Source organism: Petaurus breviceps, unplaced genomic scaffold, assembly GCF_028583685.1.
Source record: "Petaurus breviceps papuanus isolate PSGF00001 unplaced genomic scaffold, PetGlider_PUasm1.0 470, whole genome shotgun sequence".
Taxonomy (NCBI): Eukaryota; Metazoa; Chordata; class Mammalia; order Diprotodontia; family Petauridae; genus Petaurus; species Petaurus breviceps.
This window is the reverse complement of record NW_027186350.1, coordinates 2,121,164-2,141,130: the sequence shown is the minus strand read 5'-3', so window position 1 is coordinate 2,141,130 and position 19,967 is coordinate 2,121,164. Positions and strand designations below refer to the sequence as shown.

Genomic DNA, 19,967 nt, shown 5'->3' with positions numbered 1-19,967 from the left:
TTTTTCAGTTCTGTCTGACTCTTCATGACCCCATTTGAGGTTTTCTTGGCAAAGAAACTGGAGTGGTTTCTTTCTCCAGCTCATTTTACAGATGAGGAAACAGTAAATGACTTGCCCCCAGGGTGACACAACTAAGTGTCTGAGACCAGATTTGGACTCATGAAGGTGAGTCTTCCTGACTCCAGGTCTGGCACTCTACCCACTGTGCCACCTAGCTGTTCTTAATAAGAACTGCTGTTTAAAAAAAAAAAAAACAACTTTAAAAGTTCTTGGTTATACTAGCAAAAATTCTGAGAATCAAAAGGAACAAAATTCAACTTTCTAATAATTTTCTTATAGAATTTGTTAACATGAAAAATATGGACTCAGCACAGAGGTATATGGAATTCCATTTTCCCTGAAGAAAGGGTGAGTATACATAAAACGGTAAGGAGGCAGTAAGGGCATTTTGGTGACACAGTGGATAGAATGCAGGCCTGGAGTCAGAAAAACTCAGCTTCATGAGTTCAAATCTGGCCTCAGACACCGAACAAATCATTTTACCCCCATCTGTCTTAGTTCCTCATCTCATTTTTAATGAGCTGGAAAAGTAAATGGCAAACCACTCCCAGTATCTTTACCAAGAAAATCCCAAATGGGGTCACAAAGAGTCAGACACAATAAGGAGGCAGCATGTACAAAGGGGGGGGGGGAGGATACATATATACTACTGTGTATGTGTGCACATATATATATACACACACACACATGTGATAGAGTTGTGTCTGCATGGATATTATGAAAGATATGCCAATTAGATTAGACAAGTAATGAACAGTAGAAATAGAAATACTATTTTAAACATAATATAATGCCCTTTCTCATAAAGATGTAAACAAACTGGTCTAAGCCTGTCGTTTTGTAACTCATTTATTCATAACTGGCCCTGATCACCTTTGCAAGAATGCTTCTCCAACACTCCCTAGAATAGAGAATACCAATGTCACTGGTACATTGCTGCTGTTTGCAGTGTCTGGCTTTCTGTGACCCCATTTGGGGCTTTCTTGGCAAAGATGCTGGAGCGGTTTGCCATTTCCTCCTCCAGCTCACTTTCCAGACAAGGAAACTGAGGCAAATAGGGTTAAGTGACTTGAGTGGAGTCACCTAGCTAATAGGTATCCAAGGTCATATTCAAACTCACAGTATTCCTGCCTTCAGGCCCATCACTCTATCCACTGCACCACCTAGCTACCCCTCAATGGAGCATAAGTTCTGGCATGTCAACACTGTGTATCATATATACATATGTATGTGTATGTATATATGTACACAGACTCATATGTATGTATGTATATATAATGTGTATGTGTGTCTGTGTACGCACATGGTAGCGTATACATATTCCCTCCCCTCCCCCTTGGTACATGCTGTCTCCTTGTTCATTTATATATGATTCTTTGTGACACCATTTGGGATTTTTATAGATGAGGAACTAAGACAAATGGTGGTAATATGATTTGCTCAGTGTCTGAGGCTGGATTTGAACTCATGAAGCTGAGTCTTCCTAACTCCAGGCTTGCACTGTGCCACCAAAATGCCCTTTTTGCCTCCTTAACCTTTTATATACTCACCCTTTCTTCAGGGGAAATGGAATTCCATATACCTCTGTGCTGAGGCTATATTTTTCATATTAACAAATTCTTTAAGAAAATTACTAGAAAGTTGAATTTTGTTCTTTTTGATTCCCAGATTTTTGTTAGTATAACCAAGTAGTCTTTAATTTTTTTTAAACAGCAATTCTTATTAAGGGCAGCTAAGTGGCACAGTGGATAGAGTGCCAGGCCTAAAGTCAGGAAGACTCATCTTCATGAGTCCAAATCTGGTCTCAGACATTTAGTAGATGTGTGACCCTGGGCGGGTCAATGTTTTTACATTCTCACTGTATTCCTGATCCTTCATTTCCCAGGGATCAATCTCTTATAATAATAAAGAATAAAAAGGAAAAAAACACAACCTTCTGCAAAACTAACCAAAAAACCTGACATTCTCTGCTATATTCCACACATTATGGACCCTTCTGCAAAGGAGAGGAGGTGTTTTCTCATATCTTTTCTTTGGGGCCAAATTTGGTCATAATTTTGCAGTATTCAGTTTTGTTTCAAGTTAACTAAGAGCTGCAGTGGATAGTCCACTGGACCTAGAGTCAGGAAGATATGAGTTGAAATGTGGCCCAAGACCTTATTAGTTCTGTGATCCTAGGCAAATCACTTAACCTCTTTATTCCTCAGTTTCTTTAACTGTAAAATTAGAATAATAAAACCCTATCTCCCAGGGTTTGCTGTAAGGATCAAATGAAATCATACTTGTAAAGTGCCTGGCAAATAGAAGTTACTTAATTTTTTTTTCCTTCCTTTCACTTACATTGCTGTATAAATTATTGTACATTGTATATTGTTTTTCTGGTTCTGTGTATTTCATTCTGTATCAGTTCAGTAAATTTTCACATACTTTTCTATATTCATCATTTCTTATAGCACAGTAAAATTCCATTACATTCACATACCAATGTGTTTAGTAATTCTTTAATTGATGGGTATCTACTTTGTTTCAGTTCTTTGCAACTACCAGATGTGTTGCTATCAATATTTTGGTACATATGGGGCCAAAAGACCATATTTTTAACACTAACATTCCTTCAGTGGTGATATATTGGCTTTGACTCACGTAACAGTACAATAACTGAAAATGAGTATTTATCACCCTAAGAGCAACCTCTAGGCAACACATTACAATTCAGAAATCACTTCACTCTCACTGTGACCTATAATCCCTCAAAAAGCTTACCTTCTTCCTAAATTCCTTGTGACTGCTGAGAGAAGCACCGTCCTTCTGGCCACTCAGATTTGCCACCTCAGTTATCTTCTTCCTTGACTCCTCCTTTTTCCTTATTCTTCACATAATATTGATTCTACCTCTACACCAATGAGATCACAGATCCATTGGAGTATGTCAGCACATGTTACACTAGGGTGGATAAAGTATATGCTCTACAATTAGTAAAAATATCAAGTTTATAAGATTATTCCAAGTCTTTCCCGGTCCCTCCAGCTGCCAGAGCCTTTTCGCTCTGAAGCCTGATCACTCTTTCTCAATCTCTGTTGCAGGATCTCCATCCAGGGCATATCCACTACTTTGAGTTCTCCTCAAAGCTCTTCTCTACTATCTCCCTGGGAGATCCCAGTGGCTCCTATAGCTTCAGTTACCATCTGTAGGTGATGCCTAGATCTCTATGTATAGTCTCCTCTAAGCTTCTCTCCTATGCATCGTCTCACACTAGACGTCCTGTAGGTACCTCAAACACGTCTAACACAATTCATCTTTCCTTCCAAACCCTATACTCTTTTTTTTTTAATCACCACTTTTTTTTTTATTAGTAAAACATACTGGACAAGATATAGATGTCTACCAACTGAGGAAATAGCTAAACAGATTGAGACAGATGAATATTATCAAATAAATGTCAAAATAAATTCAGAGAAGCATGAAAAAACTTATGTGAACTAATATAAAATTAACAGAGCCAACAAAAAAATATAAACAATACTCATAACAATGAAAATGCGAGAAACAGCATGCAAAGGAATGGTGAGAGGCATCTTTACACCTTTGCAGAGATAGAGGGGAGTGTCTATAGTGAGCAGCATTACATATATATTGTCATGTTAAGTTACCGATTAGTTTTGATGATTTTTTTTAATCTTTCTCTTATTAGGAACCACCCTGCATGTCATTTCTTTTTTTTTTTAATGTAAATGCTTTATTAACTGCTGATTTACATCATTCATTTCCGCCAGATTTTGAGTTACAAATTTTCTCCCCGTTTTTCCCCCACCCATCCCCCCAAAACAGCAGTCCCACAGGATATCCCCACCTCCAATCTGCTCTCTTCCATATTTTCTCCCATACCTGTTTCAACTTTTCCAGTGGATCTCTATGCCTCAGTGCCTGTATATCTTTTTTCTTAATTACATGTAAGATGGTATTAATAATAGTATACACACACACATATACATATATTTGAATATTTGATTTTAAAACTTTCAATTCCAGATTCATTCCCTTCCCCCCCTGCCACCCACCCCCACTGGGGAGACAAGTAGCTCAGTATAGGTTGTACATGTGTGGCTAATGCAAGACAATAACATAGTAGATGTATTGTAAAAGACTGACTATTTTTCCCTCCCTCCTATCCCACCTCCCACTTGTTCTATTCTCTACTTTGATCCTGTCCCTTTTCAAAAGTGGGTGCTTCCAACTTCCCTCCCCCCCCCAGCCTGCCCTCCCTTCCATCATCCCCCCTCACATTCCCTTCCCCCCCTATTCTCCTGGAGGGTGAGATCCCCTATTTAGTGTGTATTTCCCTCCCTTCTCAAGCCAGATTCAATAGGAATAAGGTTGACCTATTCCCTTTTGCCTTCCTATTCTTCCCCTCCATTGTAACCATTTTCCCTTGCCTCTTCTGTATGAGATAGTTTGCCCCACTCTGTCTCTCCCCATCTCCTCTCATTATATTCCTCTCACCTCTTAATTTCACCTTTTTTTTTTTTTTAAGCAATCGGGGTTAAGTAACTTGCTCAAGGTTACACGACCAGTTATTTCTGGGTGTGGTGCTGAGTGTCTGAGCCCGGGATTCGATCTCCAGGTCGTCCCAACACTGGAGCCGGTGCTCTTACTCGCTGAGCCACCTGGCCGCCCCTAAGCAATTGGGGTTAAGTAACTTGCTCAAGGTTACACGGCCAGGTGTTTCTGGGTGGGTGCTAAGTGTCTGAGCCCGGGATTCGATCTCCAGGTCTTCTCAACACTGGAGCCGGTGCTCTCACTTGCTGTGCTACCTGGCCGCCCCTTAATTTCACCTTTTAAGTATCATCCCTTCCTGTTAAATTGGTCCCGTGCCCTCTATCTATGTATACCTGTAAACGTATATACACACATTCACATATGTATTCATATGCCCGCATACCCTCATATAAAGACATATATATATATTTCTAATCCCTTCAACTACTGAGAAAAGTTTCATAGGTTACAATTATTGTTTTTCCATGTAGGAATGTTAATAGTTCAACTTTGGCCAGGTGGCTCAGTGAGCAAGAGCACCGGTTCCAGTGCCGGGACGACCCGGATCAAATCCGGGCCCAGACACTTAGCACCACACCCAGAAACAATAACTGGCCATGCAACCCCGAACAAGCCACTCAACCCCGATTGCTTAAAAAAAAATATATAGTTCAACTTTGATAAGTTCCTTATGATTTCTTTTCCCTGTTTACCTTCTCATACTTCTCTTGCTTCTTGTATCTGAATGTCAAATGTTCTATTCAACTCTGGTTTTTTCAGCAAGAATGCTTGAAAGTCCTGTATTCCACCGAATGACCATATTTTCCCCTGAAACATGATACTCAGTTTTGCTGGGTAGGTGACTCTTGGTTTTAATCCCAGCTCCCTTGACCTCTGGAATATCACATTCCAAGCCCTTCGATCCCTCAGTGTAGAAGCTGCCAGATCCTGGGTTATCCTGATTGTGTTTCCACAATATTCAAATTGTTTCTTCCTGGCTGCTTGTAATATTCTCTCCTTAATCTGGGAATTCCGGAACCTGGCTATAATATTCCTAGGAGTTTTCTTTTTGGGATCTTTTTCAGGAGGTGATCGGTGGATTCTTTCAACCTCTATTTTGCCCTCTGGTTCTAAAACATCAGGGCAGTTTTCTTTGAGAACTTCCTGGAGGATGCTTTTCAGGCTCTTACTTTGGTCATGGCTCTCAGGCAGTCCAATAATTTTTTAAATTATCTCTCCTGGATCTATTTTCCAGGTCAGTGGTTTTTCCCATGAGATATTTCACATTGCCTTCTATTCTTTCATTTGTTTGGATCTGTTTAACAGCATCTTGATTTCTCACAAAGTCATTAGCTTCCATTTGCTCCAATCTAATTCTGAAGCAATGATTCTCCTCAGTGAGCTTTTGAGATTCTTTTTCCATCTGGCAAATTCGACTTTTTAAGGCATTCTTCTCCTCATTGCCTTTTTGAGCCTCCTTTGCCATTTGAGTCAGTCTGTTTTTTAAGGTATTATTTTCTTCAGTCAGGCTGTTGACTCTCCTTTCATAATTTTCTTGCATCGTTCTCATTTCTCTTCCCAATTTTTCCTCCACTTCTCTTATCTGCTTCTTAAGGTCCTCTATGGCCTGTAATCAGCTTGTATTTTCCTTTGAAGCTTTTGGTGCAGGAGTTCTGACTTCACTGTTTTCCTCCTGTTCCATGCCTTGCTCCTTCTTATCCCCAAAATAGGAGTGTAATGTTGGAATCTTCTGTCTGCTTTGTTTCCTCTGCCTGCTCATTTTGCCACTCAATGATTTGACTTTTGGGCTTTTTGCCACAGTAGGACTCTGCCACCAGACAGGGGAGTTTTCGTCCCAAATGCTGAGGTTTTCTCAGCTGCCAGAGGTATTAGATGGGTGCCCTCTGTGAGGTCTCCACACGCTCTGGCAAGCTGGACACACACCCCAGGACCTCCACCCTAAACTGCAGTCCAGATCCAAGCAGGTTAAAGCAAGAGCGATGACCCCTCAGACTGGTGCTTGGTCCCCCTACACTCTGCAGACCAGGAGCTGAAGCCACCACGTGGTGCTGGCAGGCTGTGCTGGCATCTCAGTGGTTTCTCGCTCCGGGGGTAAAAGCCACGCACTCCCACTTCCTGGGTCCCAAAGTCCAGACTGCACTGGCCTCTCACCTTGTCCTTCGCATCTATGTATTGATAAATCTGGGAACGGCCAAAGCTGCTGCTGATCTGGAGTCCCTCTGGCTGGTCCAAACCCTATACTATTCCCAACTTTATTATTACTGTTGACACTACTACTGTTCCCTTAATCATTCAGGCTTGCAATCTCAAGTGTCATTTTCGCTAACCCACACAACCAACGTGCTGCCTTTTTACCTTCACAGCATCTCATATACATCTTCTTTCCACTTAGACAACCTCTGCCTTCGACTACTGCAGCAGTCTTCTACCCTCAACTCTCTTCCCAATCCAATCCTTCTATATAGCTGCTGATGTGATCTATGCAGGCCTGACATGTTATCTCCTACCCCTGCCCCCAACTCCAGTGGCTCCTTATTACCTCTAGGTTCAAATATAACATTTTTTTTGCCTTTTTTTTGGAGGACAATCAGGGCTAAGTGACTTGCCCAAGGTCACACGGCTAGCTTTTTGTGTTAAATGTCTGAAGCCAAATTTGAACTCAGGTCCTCCTGACTCCAGAGCCGCAAATATAAAATTCTAATGAACATTTGAAGGCCCTCAGGTTCCTGCCTTTCTAGTCTTTTCACACTTTAATCAAACTGCAATGAACCTCACACACTTAACTTCATCATTCACCTCTTCATTGCACTGGTAATTCCACATACCTAGAATGTTCTCCTTCCACACCTTGGCTTCTTTCAAGCCTCAGCCCAGAAGCATGTGCACCCCACTCCTCCAATTGCTAGGGCCTTTCCTGAGGTAACTTTTCATTTACTCCATATATATGTATCTATATTTGCATATTGTCTCTCCTATTACAATTTGAGCTCTCTGAGGGCAAGAACCATGTTTTTTCCCTTCTTTGTATCCCCAGTGCTCAGCCCACAGTGCCAAGCAACTAGTGAATTCTTATTGACTACTTATCTTATAATGTACCTATTTATATATTACCTCCCCTATTACCTTGGGCTATTTTTGCCCTTTTTTATATCCCAAGGCACAGTGTATGGGACATAACCCCTTAAAAATGTTTGTTGACTGAAAGTTACAATTTATCACAATATGTAAGATATTAGAGGGACTGGTGGATATTGATGTCAAGAAAAGCATCCATAAAGAAGTCAAGGGGGCAGAGCCAAGATAGCAGCATAGAAGCAGGAAAACTCCCTGAGCTCCCCCTATAACCACCTTAAATACCTATAAAATATGACTCCAAACAAACTTCAGAGCTACAGAACCCATAAAGTGGCAGAGAGAAATAAATTTCCCACTGAAGGCAGGCTGGCAGGAAGGGTCCAACAAAGTGAGCTGGGAGCAGAGCCCAGGCCTGCATGAGGCCACAGTTTTAGCCCCAGGGCAGCCCCAACCAGCCATGGCTAGAGGGACTTCAGGAGAGTGGATCACCACCAGTGGGTGGTTCCCAGAATTATTAACCCATAAATGCCAAAGGCAAAGTAAAAGGTCAGTGTGGACTTTGGAAACAGGGGGATCGAGAATGCGGTCCATCCTCTGCCCCCGGAGGGAGAAATGTTGTGGCTGCTTCAGAGCTCCTGGCCTACAGAGATCATAGGGACCAAGCGACCATTCAGAAGGGTAATTGCTCTTACTTTAACCTGCTTGGATCTGGATCGCTATCTTGGGTGGAGGTCCTTGGGGTGTATGACCAGGTGCCAGAGCCAGTGGAAGCTTTTGAAAGGGCACCCAACTAATAGGTCTGGCACCTGCGAAAACCCCAGCGATTTGGGACAAAGCTCTCCTCTCTGGAAGCAGAGTTCTACTGTGGCAAAAAGCTCAAAAGTCAAGTAATTGAGTGGCAACATGAGCAAGCAAAGGAAGCAAAGCAAGCACAGCAATCCAATTTTGGATTCCTTTTTTGGGGACAAAAAGAATCAAAGCATGGAATGGCAGGAAGACAACAAAGTCAGAACTCCTGAACCAAAAGCTTCCAAAATATGGAACAAAAATATGAACTGGTTACAGGTCATAGAGGAGCTTAAGAAGGATTTAGAAAACCAAATAAGAGAAGTGGAGAAAAAATTGGGAAGAGAAATGAGAATGATGCAAGAAAATCATGAAAAGAGAGTCAACAACCTGACTGAAGAAAATAACACCTTAAAAAACAGACTCACTCAAAAGGCAAAAGAGGCTCAAAAAGCCAATGAGGAGAAGAATGCCTTAGAAAGCCAACTTTGTCAGATGGAAAAAAAAATCTCAAAAGCTCACTCAAGAGAATAATTCCTTCAGAATTAGATTGGAGCAAATGGAACCTAGTGACTACGAGAAATCAAGATACAATGAAACAGATCCAAACAAATGAAAAAATAAAAGGCAATGTGAAATATCTAATTGGAAAAACTACAGACCTGGAAAATAGGTCCAGGAGAGTTAATTTAAAAATTATTGGACTACCTGAAAGCCATGATCAAAAAAAGAACCTAGAAATCATCCTTCAAGAAATTCTCAAGGAAAACTGCCCTGATGTTTTAGAACCTGATGGAAAAATAGAAGTTGAAAGAATCTACCAATCACCTCCTGAAAAAGATCCCCAAAATAAAACTCCTAGGAATATTATAGCCAGGTTCCAAAATTCCCAGACCAAGGAGAAACTATTACAAGCAGCCAAGAAGAAACAATTTGAATATTGTAGAAACACAATCAGGATAACACAGGATCTGGCAGCTTCTACATTGAGGGATCAAAGGGCTTAGAACATGATATTCCGGAGGTCAAAGGAGCTGGGATTAAAACCAAGAATCACCTACCCAGCAAAACTGAGTATCATGTTTCAGGGGAAAATATGGTCATTCAATGAAATAGAGGACTTTCAAGCTCTCTTGATGAAAAAACCATAGTTAAATAGAAAATGTGACATTCAAATACAAAAAGCAAGAGAAGCATGAGAAGGTAAATAGGGAAAAGAAATCATAAGAAACTTATCAAAGTTGAACTATTTATATTCCTACATGGAAAAACAATAATTGCAACTTAATGATACTTTTCTCAGTATAAGGATAGTTGAAGGTAATATAAATATAAATTATATATATATATATATATATGTGTGTGTGTGTGTACATACATATATATGTCTATATAGGAGGGTACATTGGCATATGAATACATATGTGAGTGTGTGTATATATATGAACAGGTATACATAGACAGAGGGCACAGGATCAATTAAATAGGCAGGGATGACACATAAAAGGTGAAACTGAGAGGTGAGAGAGAAAATAATGAGAGGAGATGGGGAGACACAGAATGGGATAAACTATGTCATATAGAAGAGGCAAGGGAAAATGGTTACAATGGAGGGGAAGAACAGGAAGGCAAAAAGGAATGGGTTAACCTTACTCTCACTGAATTAGGGAGGAAATGACATATATACTAAATAGGGTATCTTGCCCTACAGGAGAGTAGGGGATGAGAGGGGGGATGATGGAGGGGAAGGCAGGTTGTGGGGGGAGGGTAATTAGAAGCACACACTTTTGAAAAGGGACAGGGTCAAAGTAGAGAATAGAACAAGTGGGAGGCGGGATAAGATGGAGGGAAAGAGTCAGTCTTTCACAATATATCCACTATGGAAATGTTTTGCATGGGTACACACATACAACCTATATTGAACTGCTTATCTTCCCAGTAAGGGTGGGCGATGAGGGAGGAAGGGAAAGAATCTGGAATTCAAAGTTTTAAAATCAAATGTTTAAAAAATATATTATTATTATTATTATTTTTACATGCAACTGGCAAATATGATATACAGGCATTGGTGGATGGAGATCCATCTTGCCCTACCGGAAAGTTGGAGGGGGCATGGGAGAGGGAGGATATAGGAGAGAGCAGATTCGGGGAGGGAGTATACAGTGGGCTCACTGTTTTGGGGTGGTAGGTAGGGGAAAGATGGGGAGAACTCAAAATCTTATGGAAATGAATGATGTAAACTAAAAATAAACATAAAATTTAGTTTCATATTTATTCATCCTTTCTCTAGAAGGAAGGGCTTGACGATATTGAAGCTTTATAAATTGTCATGAAAATTTATTTATACATTATACACAAAATTGTAATGTGATCCATTAAGTCACAATTCAGCAGCTACTTAAAAATATAAGTTACATATTTTTATTAGAAAAATATTTTGCTTATTAAAAGATGAAACATCCTTATAATAAAACATATGATTTAGCTTAATTAGCTTCTACAAGTTAAGTGTTACATGAAGAGAGGGAAGTGTAATTGTAATTTTCACTTTCCCAATAAACTCTACAAAACTGTGTTGACATAAATTACACTAAGTCACAATTGGCTATAAGTATACATCTGTTACTACATTATATCATACATTTAGTACTTCCAAAACTGACATCAACCAACTTGTTATTCCAAATTAAATATGTGTTCTTTAGGAAGAAATTAATTAGAAGACAGTTCTTAACAAACTTCTCTTCAGAATCATGAAGAGACTAGCAATATCCTTAAGCTTTTAGGATTTAAGATTTTCTGCATCAAACTGAAAAGAACTATATTTAGATCATCATTACCCTTTTCAATAAGAACATTCTTTCAAAATTTGAATTCCTTTGTCAAAGATCTCTTTTCCACCATTTTCAGGTACTACTGGCAGTTGGGTGGAGAGGTTTAACTCGTGCAAATCTGGACAGCCCAAGTCGGAGACTATGACTGGGAGACTTGACAGAAACTCCTCCAAGTCGGTTGCTGTTGCTGTTTCCTGATGAAGCTAAAAGAGAATGCACCACGTGTTGCTAGAATTATAAGTCATCTTTCCAAAGGTTCAAAGAAAAGGCTGGGGGGAATCACATGTCAGGTGAGGAATGCCAGGCTAAGGAGTTTGGACTTTATTTCACAGGCAATGGGAAGTGATAATATCACTTAAGCTACTCTATGTAGGAAGGATTGAAAGCAAAAGAAATTTGTGACCAAAAAAAAAACCTAGTTAGGAAGCTATATTCAATTCACATATAAATGATGAAGACCTAGATTAGGGTAGAAACAGCGGAAATGGAAAGAAAGAGATAGATTTAGGTGAAATTACAAAAGAAAAATGGATAGAACTTGGTCATGGATTTAGCTATGGAAGGGAGGAGTTAAAGAATAAAAGAGGAAAACAAGCAATCAAGCAAATCTAACAAATATTTTAACAGTCTGATGGTGTATGTAATTTTCCACACTATAGCTGTCCCCTCCAAACCCAGCAATAGGAAGCTGAAACCCAGAAAAGCTAAGCATCTAAAGCCATTCAAGCAAATAAGGAACATAGCTGGTTCTCAAACTCTAGGACTTCTTGCTTCAAGTCCAGTGTTCTTTCTGCTGAAGTAAACTAAAAATCTCTTAAGTTTCATAGCCAAATTCTGGAGATAAGAATTTGCTAACTAAACAGACTGATGCAGCCACTAACTTCCCCAGGCACTACGATTACTTGGATAAATAAAAATTCCTCACCTGGTGGGACCCATCTGGGCCTCTTAGATTCAACTAAAGGGCTGAGGGTTTGTAACGGCTTCCTAACAAGTTCTGAAGACAGACAACCTTCCTTTGTTGCTGATTTTGATTCAACAGGTGCTGGATGAGAGATCACTGGAGCTACATGTTTGAAAAAGAAAAAAGGAAAAATTAAGCCAAATTAGTTTCACACTTTAAAGAATACACAATTGTTTTTTCAAAATCGAATAATAAGAAATTACAGTAAAATCAGTATCTTGGAGACTCAGTTTAAGTAACAGCTCCTTCGAGAAGTCTTAATTCCCCAAGTATTTAAAAAATAAGTTGGTAACCTTAAAGAAAGTAGTTTCAGTGGTAAGGTTAGAAAGAATTCATTTCTAATTGAATGCACTTTAGATGAAAGGTTCCATATTTTCAGGAGCAAAAAAAGGAGCTATAAGAAGTTAGCATAGTTGAATTTTAATGAATCAAACTGTAGTCACTTTTGCAAAAGTATTTTTAGCCAGAAACCTGCATTTCCAAAATAATTAGAAAGAGTACAATTTTAAAAGAAGAAAATCAATAGGGCAAATAAAATATACTTCTTTGGCAAAGCTCAATGTTTCAAATCCAGTTTACCCAAACTGTGAGAAGTCTTAGAAGCTTTCTTCTCTTTCTTTTCCACTGGGGCTTTGACCTTAGCACTTCTCTTTTTATTTTCTTTGGCTTTATTTTTCCTTGTGGTAAAATCTTCATCATCTTTCCCCTCACTTTCACTGAAATCAGAATTACTTTCACCTGAATCAAAGGAAAAAGTTAATTAGGTGCAGAACCAAGAAAATGATTCCAACTATGATTCTGAAGAGGTCTGGTGTGCTGGGATCCTGAGAATGCCAATGTCACCTGGAAAAAATCCACACACTCAAGCTTTCTCCTAGTCAAGTGGCAAAAAGTTTATTATGATGCCAATAGAAGTGGCAAGGGTTCTTAGGGAACCTTGCAAGCTAGTAAGGATGGTACTGGAGCTTATACCAAAAAGGGACAAGGGAAAGGAATGCCAAGGATGCTAATTAGGTAATTTAGGACCCTCAAGGGATATATCAGGTGTACAGATGTCTTTGGAAGCAGACACCTATAATCTATGGATGGGAAAATACAGTCTGCAGCTACAATTCTGTTGATACCAAACATTTTGAGGGAGTTGTCAGAGGCATTGATCTTGGGGACCTGGCATAAGGGAGAGTCCTGGGGCCAGCCAGGGACAAAAATCCTTGGGACAGGCACCCCTGCATCTGTTCTGATAAGAGAATGTGTTCTGCAACAAGAGAAAATTTTCTCACCAGGCAGGGCACTACAGAGAAATTGGGAGGCTTTCAGAGGTATAATTTTAGGGCTGGGGCCTGAGAACCCCATCAGTTCCAGAGGAATAAATGATAAAACATGATACCAATCTCCTGACAGAGATTAATGGTCTTGCACTGAAGACTGAGATCCATTTTTTTGGACATAATCAATCAGGAATTTGTTTTGCTTGACTATGCATATTTGTTGCAAGGATTTTGTTTTTCTTTTTCAATTGTTGGAGGAGGTGGGAGAGAGAAAAATGGATTTTTAAAAAGAGTAGAATTTTGTTAACTTTTTAAATATAAAATTTTTTTAATGAATTAGGTTTTCTACCTTTGGCTTCAGTGAGTTTTCTAAATTTTTTTTTAATTATGAGCAGTTTTAACAAGACATCCATCAATTTTAGTCTCACCTTGGCAGAATAGATTTGTGAGTTATAGTCACTTGAAAGAATTCAGATCAAGGATGTATTTCCTAGCATCTGAGAGACATTAAATATAAGATATCATATACAAAGAAAAGTCAGGAGCACTAATAATTCTGATGCCCAAATTTACCTGTTACATGGAAGAAAATTATAGGACTGTATAACATCTAAACAACCAGCTGTCCACTCAAGACTAGTTCAAGTATTATTATCAAAACACAGGACTCTTTTATTATCACATGCAATACAGAATGACATAGTAAATCTGAATAGAGAAGTCCCTCCGGAAGTTCAGTTAACTTCCATTCGGTGACATAACTGACAAAATCCTGTATGTGTGTTCTCTTTAGGTAAATCTGACAATCGTCAAAGCCCAAGCCTGAGCAGAACTAAAGATTTTTTCTGGATGGCTGGAGATATACTGGAAAAGGAGATCCAAAAAGTACAATGAGTATTTTATGTACCAAACAATGTTTCTTTTGATTTTTTTTAAAATTGTGAACAGATGACTAGGCTACAGGGATGAACAGAGTTCACTGCTGTAGAATCTTTATAACAATTATTATAGACGTAATTCTTATCATACTGCCTAGTCATTGGGCATATATGGTTAGCCGTTTGCATACATGACTGTAGTTAGTATTACTTGGGAAAAGCCAAACTGTGTTTGGGATAAGCCCAAAGTTTTGGGAAAAGAGCTGGACATTGCTCTCAGCCTTCTCTAAAGACTTGGACTTTCAGTGAGACTCAGTGGGATGAAATCCATGACTGAACTATGAATCTCAATGAGTCTACTTTATCCAAAAGAAACAAGATAGGAATCCTCTCTCTACCTACCATTGGAGATCAGCAATTGTTTTACAATTTGTAGTCTTACAGAGTCGCTTGGTTTCCTAAGAGGTTAAGTGACTTAAGTATGTGTCTGAAGGGAGTCTTGAACACAGATTATAACGACTAAGAATCCAGGTTTCTATCCACTGTCTGTTGGACATTTCAAACTGGATGTCCCAGAGAAATCTTAAATTCAATGTATCTAAAATTGGACTCATTATCTTCCCCATAAACCCTCCTTGCTTCCAAAATTCTCTCTCTGTCAAAGGTATCACCATCACTCCACTCTCCCAGGTTCATAACCTTAGCATTATCTCAACCCTTATACTCCCTTCACTCCACATAGCCAATCAGTTGCCAAATCTTGCCATTTCTACCCTCACAACATCTCTCCTACTCTAGCCTTCCTTTTCATTCACACAGCTGCCACCCTGGTTCAAGCCCTCACCACCTCTTGGCAAGAATATTGCGACAATCTCCTAACAGGCCTTCCTGCCTCAAATTTTTCAACATTCTAATGCATTTCCTGAAGAGTAATCTTCCCTAAAAGATTGGACCATATGAACCCCCTACTCAATGAACTCCAGTAGCTTCCTATTATGTCTAGGATTAAAACATAAACTCTTGTTTAGTTTTTAAAGCCCTACACAACCTGGCCCCAAATCATGTTTCCAGCCTCATTGGGCAACATTCCTCCTTCTCCCTGTGACCCAGCCAAACTAGCTTCCCCCTCTCTTCCTCATGACATTCTATCTCCTTGCCTTTGTCCTAGCCATCCCCCAGGCCAGGAACGCATTCCCTAGTTAGATCAAATCTGTGCCAGGCACTCTATTGAGCACTGAGAAACAAAGAAAGGTAAAAAACAATCCAACTTCTCAAGGACGTCACATTCTAATGGGGATAAAGAACATGATGACAACTATGTACAAACAACAGTTAAAAGACTTTAAGTCTCAGAGTTTATCTCTTCCTTAAGATAATGTTCCTTTCCTCATTCCTCCCTCTCAAGTAAGGGGAAAAATCTTGTTTTAAAAAACCCTTAGGTCTTTAACATGACAGAAACAAGGGCATTAAAAAGCAACAAAAAGGCAAAACAAAGTTTTTGTTCTGTGATCCCTTAAAAGTCTGCCTGAGGTTCTACCATGTTTCCCTCTTTTTCATATTTTTAAATAATGTGTATAAATTGCTGGTCTTATCAATGAAATATATTTATAAATCATTGTAGCATACATTGTAACTCACAGAGTGAGTTATAAAATAAGATAATACTTACTTGTGAAGTTTGGTTCAGAGTCAGTACCATCATCACCTTCACTATTTTCTCTCAGTAACTTCCTCTGTTGTATTATAGCTTTGGATGCAGCTTTTCTTGGCCTAGGACCAGCATGAGAGTCATCTTCTTCAGTAATCTTATTTAAATCTAGAGATACATAAAAATCAATGGAAAAGTCTGTGGTAGATTTATTCTAATCAATTAGATAAATATTTGTATTTTCAGCAATGCCCAAGACAAACAGATTATTGTTCATTATTTCTTATGAACAAGACAGTTGCCATTGATGAAAAACCCTGTTGATGAAAAAAAGATCTGCCCCAAACTTACTGAAGCAAACACCATCTACACTGCAATTGGAGAGGTGAGGAGAAATATTCATTTTTCCAGATTCAGCAGTATCACATTTTTCAACATCTAGAAGGACAAGAAGACACTTTAATATTCACACCATAAAATGCAAAGTTTAAGAATACTGAAAGGTATTCTGAAAGATGAAGGAGCCTAAGTTTTAAAAAAGAAATTAAACTGCATTTAATTACAGAGAAATCTATGCTTCTAGGATACTGCTATTTAATAAGGTTTGACTCCAAATTTTACTAATTATTCCCAGAATACATTTTACTCTAAGAAACAGGTCATCTAAGGAAATTCTACATTCATCCTATTCTCCTAAAAGAGGTAAGTTATTTCTTAACTGCAAGTATAGTAAGTACAATGGCATTCCTCATTATAAGTTTCTACTTTGATCACTGACAACTAAAGATTTACTCAAAACAAAGCTACCAATTTAAATTACATTTACATAAGAAAATACCTGAGTCAGCACAAAAAGTAAGCTAAATGTTCCAAATGAGCAGAACTTAAATGCCAACAAATAAAAATTGTGGTGTGTCTTTTCAAGTAGTGAAGACTACAGTCAATCCAGACAATTAATTGCACCATTTTCTATGATGTCCCCGGAAAATAATTAAAGATATAATTCAATAAAAGAATCCTGAATTCATAACTCACTTGAGCCTACCAGACCGGCAGAATGGTGTAAAGGAAAAAATAATGGACTTGAGTTAGGAGAGACTTAGATTCACATCCTGCTTCTTATACTTACTAGCTGTTACTTTGGGTCAATCACTTCACTCTGAGCCTCAGTTTCCTCATCTGTAAAATGGGGATAACAATACCTGTAGAATCTATCTCCTAAGGCTTTTGTGATTCTCATATTAGAAAATATGTAAAATGTTTTGTAAATCTTAAATTGCTACATAAATGTCATAATAGCTATTAAATATGCCACCAAAATAAACTTATTATTAGTATACTTAAAATACATATTAAACAAATCTATATAGGAGAGTAGGATGTGGGGAATAGGTGCTCAGGAAAAGAATATATGGGAAAATGTTCAAATTCACTTAATCTGAGGTGGAAAAATTCTGTGTTATATTACAAAGTAATCTGAAGCTAAGTTATCTCGTAAATACAGCACTGGACTAGGATTCAATAAGATCTGAATTAGAATTCCGCCTCAGAAACTCATTATCTGTGTGAACTCAAGCAAGCCAAGTATGAAGAGGACCAAAATGACAGTTTCCTCACCTATAAAATGGGGTTTATGACAGCACCTAACCCACAGGGTTTTTGTGAGGATAATATTAATACAAAAATGCAAAATACTTTGTAACTCTTAAAGCACTATATAAATATTAGTTATCATTATCATTTCAAGAACCAAGTGATTAGGATTTTCTTCTGGGATAAGATAAGCAGAATAAGAAATAAAGGCTACTTGGCCTCCTGAAAGCAGCAAAATGCAGAAGACCACTCTTCAAAATGCTATACCAAAAGCCCTCATAAATTAAAAGTCCAATATATACTTTTGTCAGATGAACACAGTGGTCCCTCCGTGTACTTACTATAGGGCTATCCAAGAAAGGAATAAAGTAGATTGATTTTAAATATATGTCAATACTTTAAAGATCAGTGATTTCAATAACCAGGGCCTGTCACCAAAGCATTCAACCTATCTATGACTCAGTAGAAAGCCCTAGAGAATTGCCTAGGCACACAGAGGTTAATTTACCCAGGATCACATAGTTAGTGTAAAGAAGCAAGAATTCTGACCCTTAGCCTACCAGTCTATTGTCTACACTATGCTGCCTCTCCAATATATATGTGCATAAAATAATCTTTACCTTGAGATTTCTGCATATCAGTAGTTGCTATAGAAGGTTCCTTCACTGATAATGCTAGTGCAACTTCTAAATCTCTCTTATAGAGCTTGTCATCCAAGGCCATCCTAAAATATAACCATGCAAATAAAAATAATAATTATATTTGCCAATCATTTCAATTAAAAAGCACAGTTCCGAGCTTTTTTTGAAATGGTTTTCATGAAAAGTATCTTTTGCTAAATGTATTTTGATAGTACATTTCTAAAATGCAACAATCTTGTATCAAATACCCTAATAAGGGTCTGCTATTCAAGACATACATAGCAAACTAACACAAATGATTAAAAGTAATTTTGCCCTTGGTTAGGTGATCAAAGGATATGAACAAAAAGTTCTCAAAAGAAAAATCACAAAAAATTAACAACTATAAGAAAGATCACTCCAAGAAACTAGGAATAAAAGAAATGCAAATCAGAACAACCCTGAGGTTTCACCTTACATGTTAGCCTGTTTGGCAGAGATGACAAAAGAGGGAATAACTAGAGGACTTAAATACAGGCACATTAATACACTGTTAGTGGAGTTGTGAATTGGTCCAACTCTGGAAAATTACCTGAAATCACGCAAAAAAAATTTATTAAAATAATGTCCATATCTATGACTCAGAGAACCCATAAATGACCACAAGGTCAATAATTAAAAAGTCCCATCTTCATAAACATCTTTGTAGTAGCAGAGAACTAGAAACAAAGCGGATGCTTTTTGAATGGGGAATGACAAATTATGGTATATGAATGTAATAAAACGCTGCAAAAATGAGTATGATGAATAAAGAGAAGCATGGAAAGGCATATGAATTGATATAAAGTCAGAAGGTCACATGTTCATATAACTAGAGTTAGAAGAGACTTCAAGAGGCTATCTAGTCAAAACCTCTCGTTTTACAGATGAGGAAATTGAGACCCAGGTAAACCTCAGAGTACAGAGTATCCAGACAGAGTGATTCCCAATGTCAAGAAGAGGACTGAGAAAAGGTCAGATCTGACAACTAAGAAAGCACTAGTAACTTTGGAAATAAGGATGATGTGGCAGGAAGCTGGATTTCAGAGCTAGGAACAGAGTAATAGGAAGGAAGTGGCAATGGCAAGTATCTGAACCTTTTTTAAGGAGTTCAGTTAAGTAAGGGAGGAAAGACATAGGACAATAGCTACAGGGGAAGGCAGGTTAGTTGGCTGTTGTCCTTTGAGCCGGAAGAAGACCAAAATGACATCACTATGTTGGGGTCAAGGTATAGTTGTGTTCGACTGTGGCTGATCAGACCAATACTAGTTCAGAAGGCTCTACCACAGGTCAGGCACAAATGGTCCATATGACCATTTGGAGTAGAGATGTTTTAAAATGTGTACATCTGATGTTTATTTTGTGCTACTACAATTCTGCTTTGCTCATAAGAGCACACAGCACTTTCTTTGATGGAGGCACTCCATGCTGGGTGGTCCTGCACCAGAGTCTCTACATCTCACAGCTGATTCTTCTGACCTCTGTTTGAGTGCTTGCCTTGTGTAAGGTCTCCACAAATAGTCTTTTAAGCAAACGTACATTTGGCATTTGAATGTGGCCAGTCCATCAGACCTGTACTCTCCACAATGGAGTTTGAATGCTTGGCAGCTCAGCTCAAGAAAGGACCTCAGGGTCCAGGACTTCA

The 19,967-nt window shown here is 38.5% G+C and overlaps 1 protein-coding gene and 1 long non-coding RNA gene across 2 annotated transcripts in view; both read right to left on the bottom strand.

Moving 5' to 3' along the window:
* LOC138171930 (uncharacterized) overlaps positions 1-19,967 on the bottom strand; it is a 615,043-nt gene that overhangs the window by 332,617 nt on the left and 262,459 nt on the right. The gene's annotated exons all lie outside the window — the stretch shown is intronic.
* The window catches only part of RAD51AP1 (RAD51 associated protein 1), a 29,633-nt gene continuing 20,459 nt past the window's right edge, over positions 10,794-19,967 (bottom strand). The window contains exons 4-9 of the mRNA XM_069101478.1: positions 18,284-18,387; positions 16,422-16,508; positions 16,092-16,238; positions 12,856-13,014; positions 12,238-12,378; positions 10,794-11,515 (exon numbers count right to left, since the gene is read on the bottom strand). Of these exons, the coding sequence (XP_068957579.1) occupies positions 11,385-11,515; positions 12,238-12,378; positions 12,856-13,014; positions 16,092-16,238; positions 16,422-16,508; positions 18,284-18,387 (769 nt within the window). The 3' untranslated portion in view covers positions 10,794-11,384. The remainder of the gene's footprint in view (positions 11,516-12,237; positions 12,379-12,855; positions 13,015-16,091; positions 16,239-16,421; positions 16,509-18,283; positions 18,388-19,967) is intronic.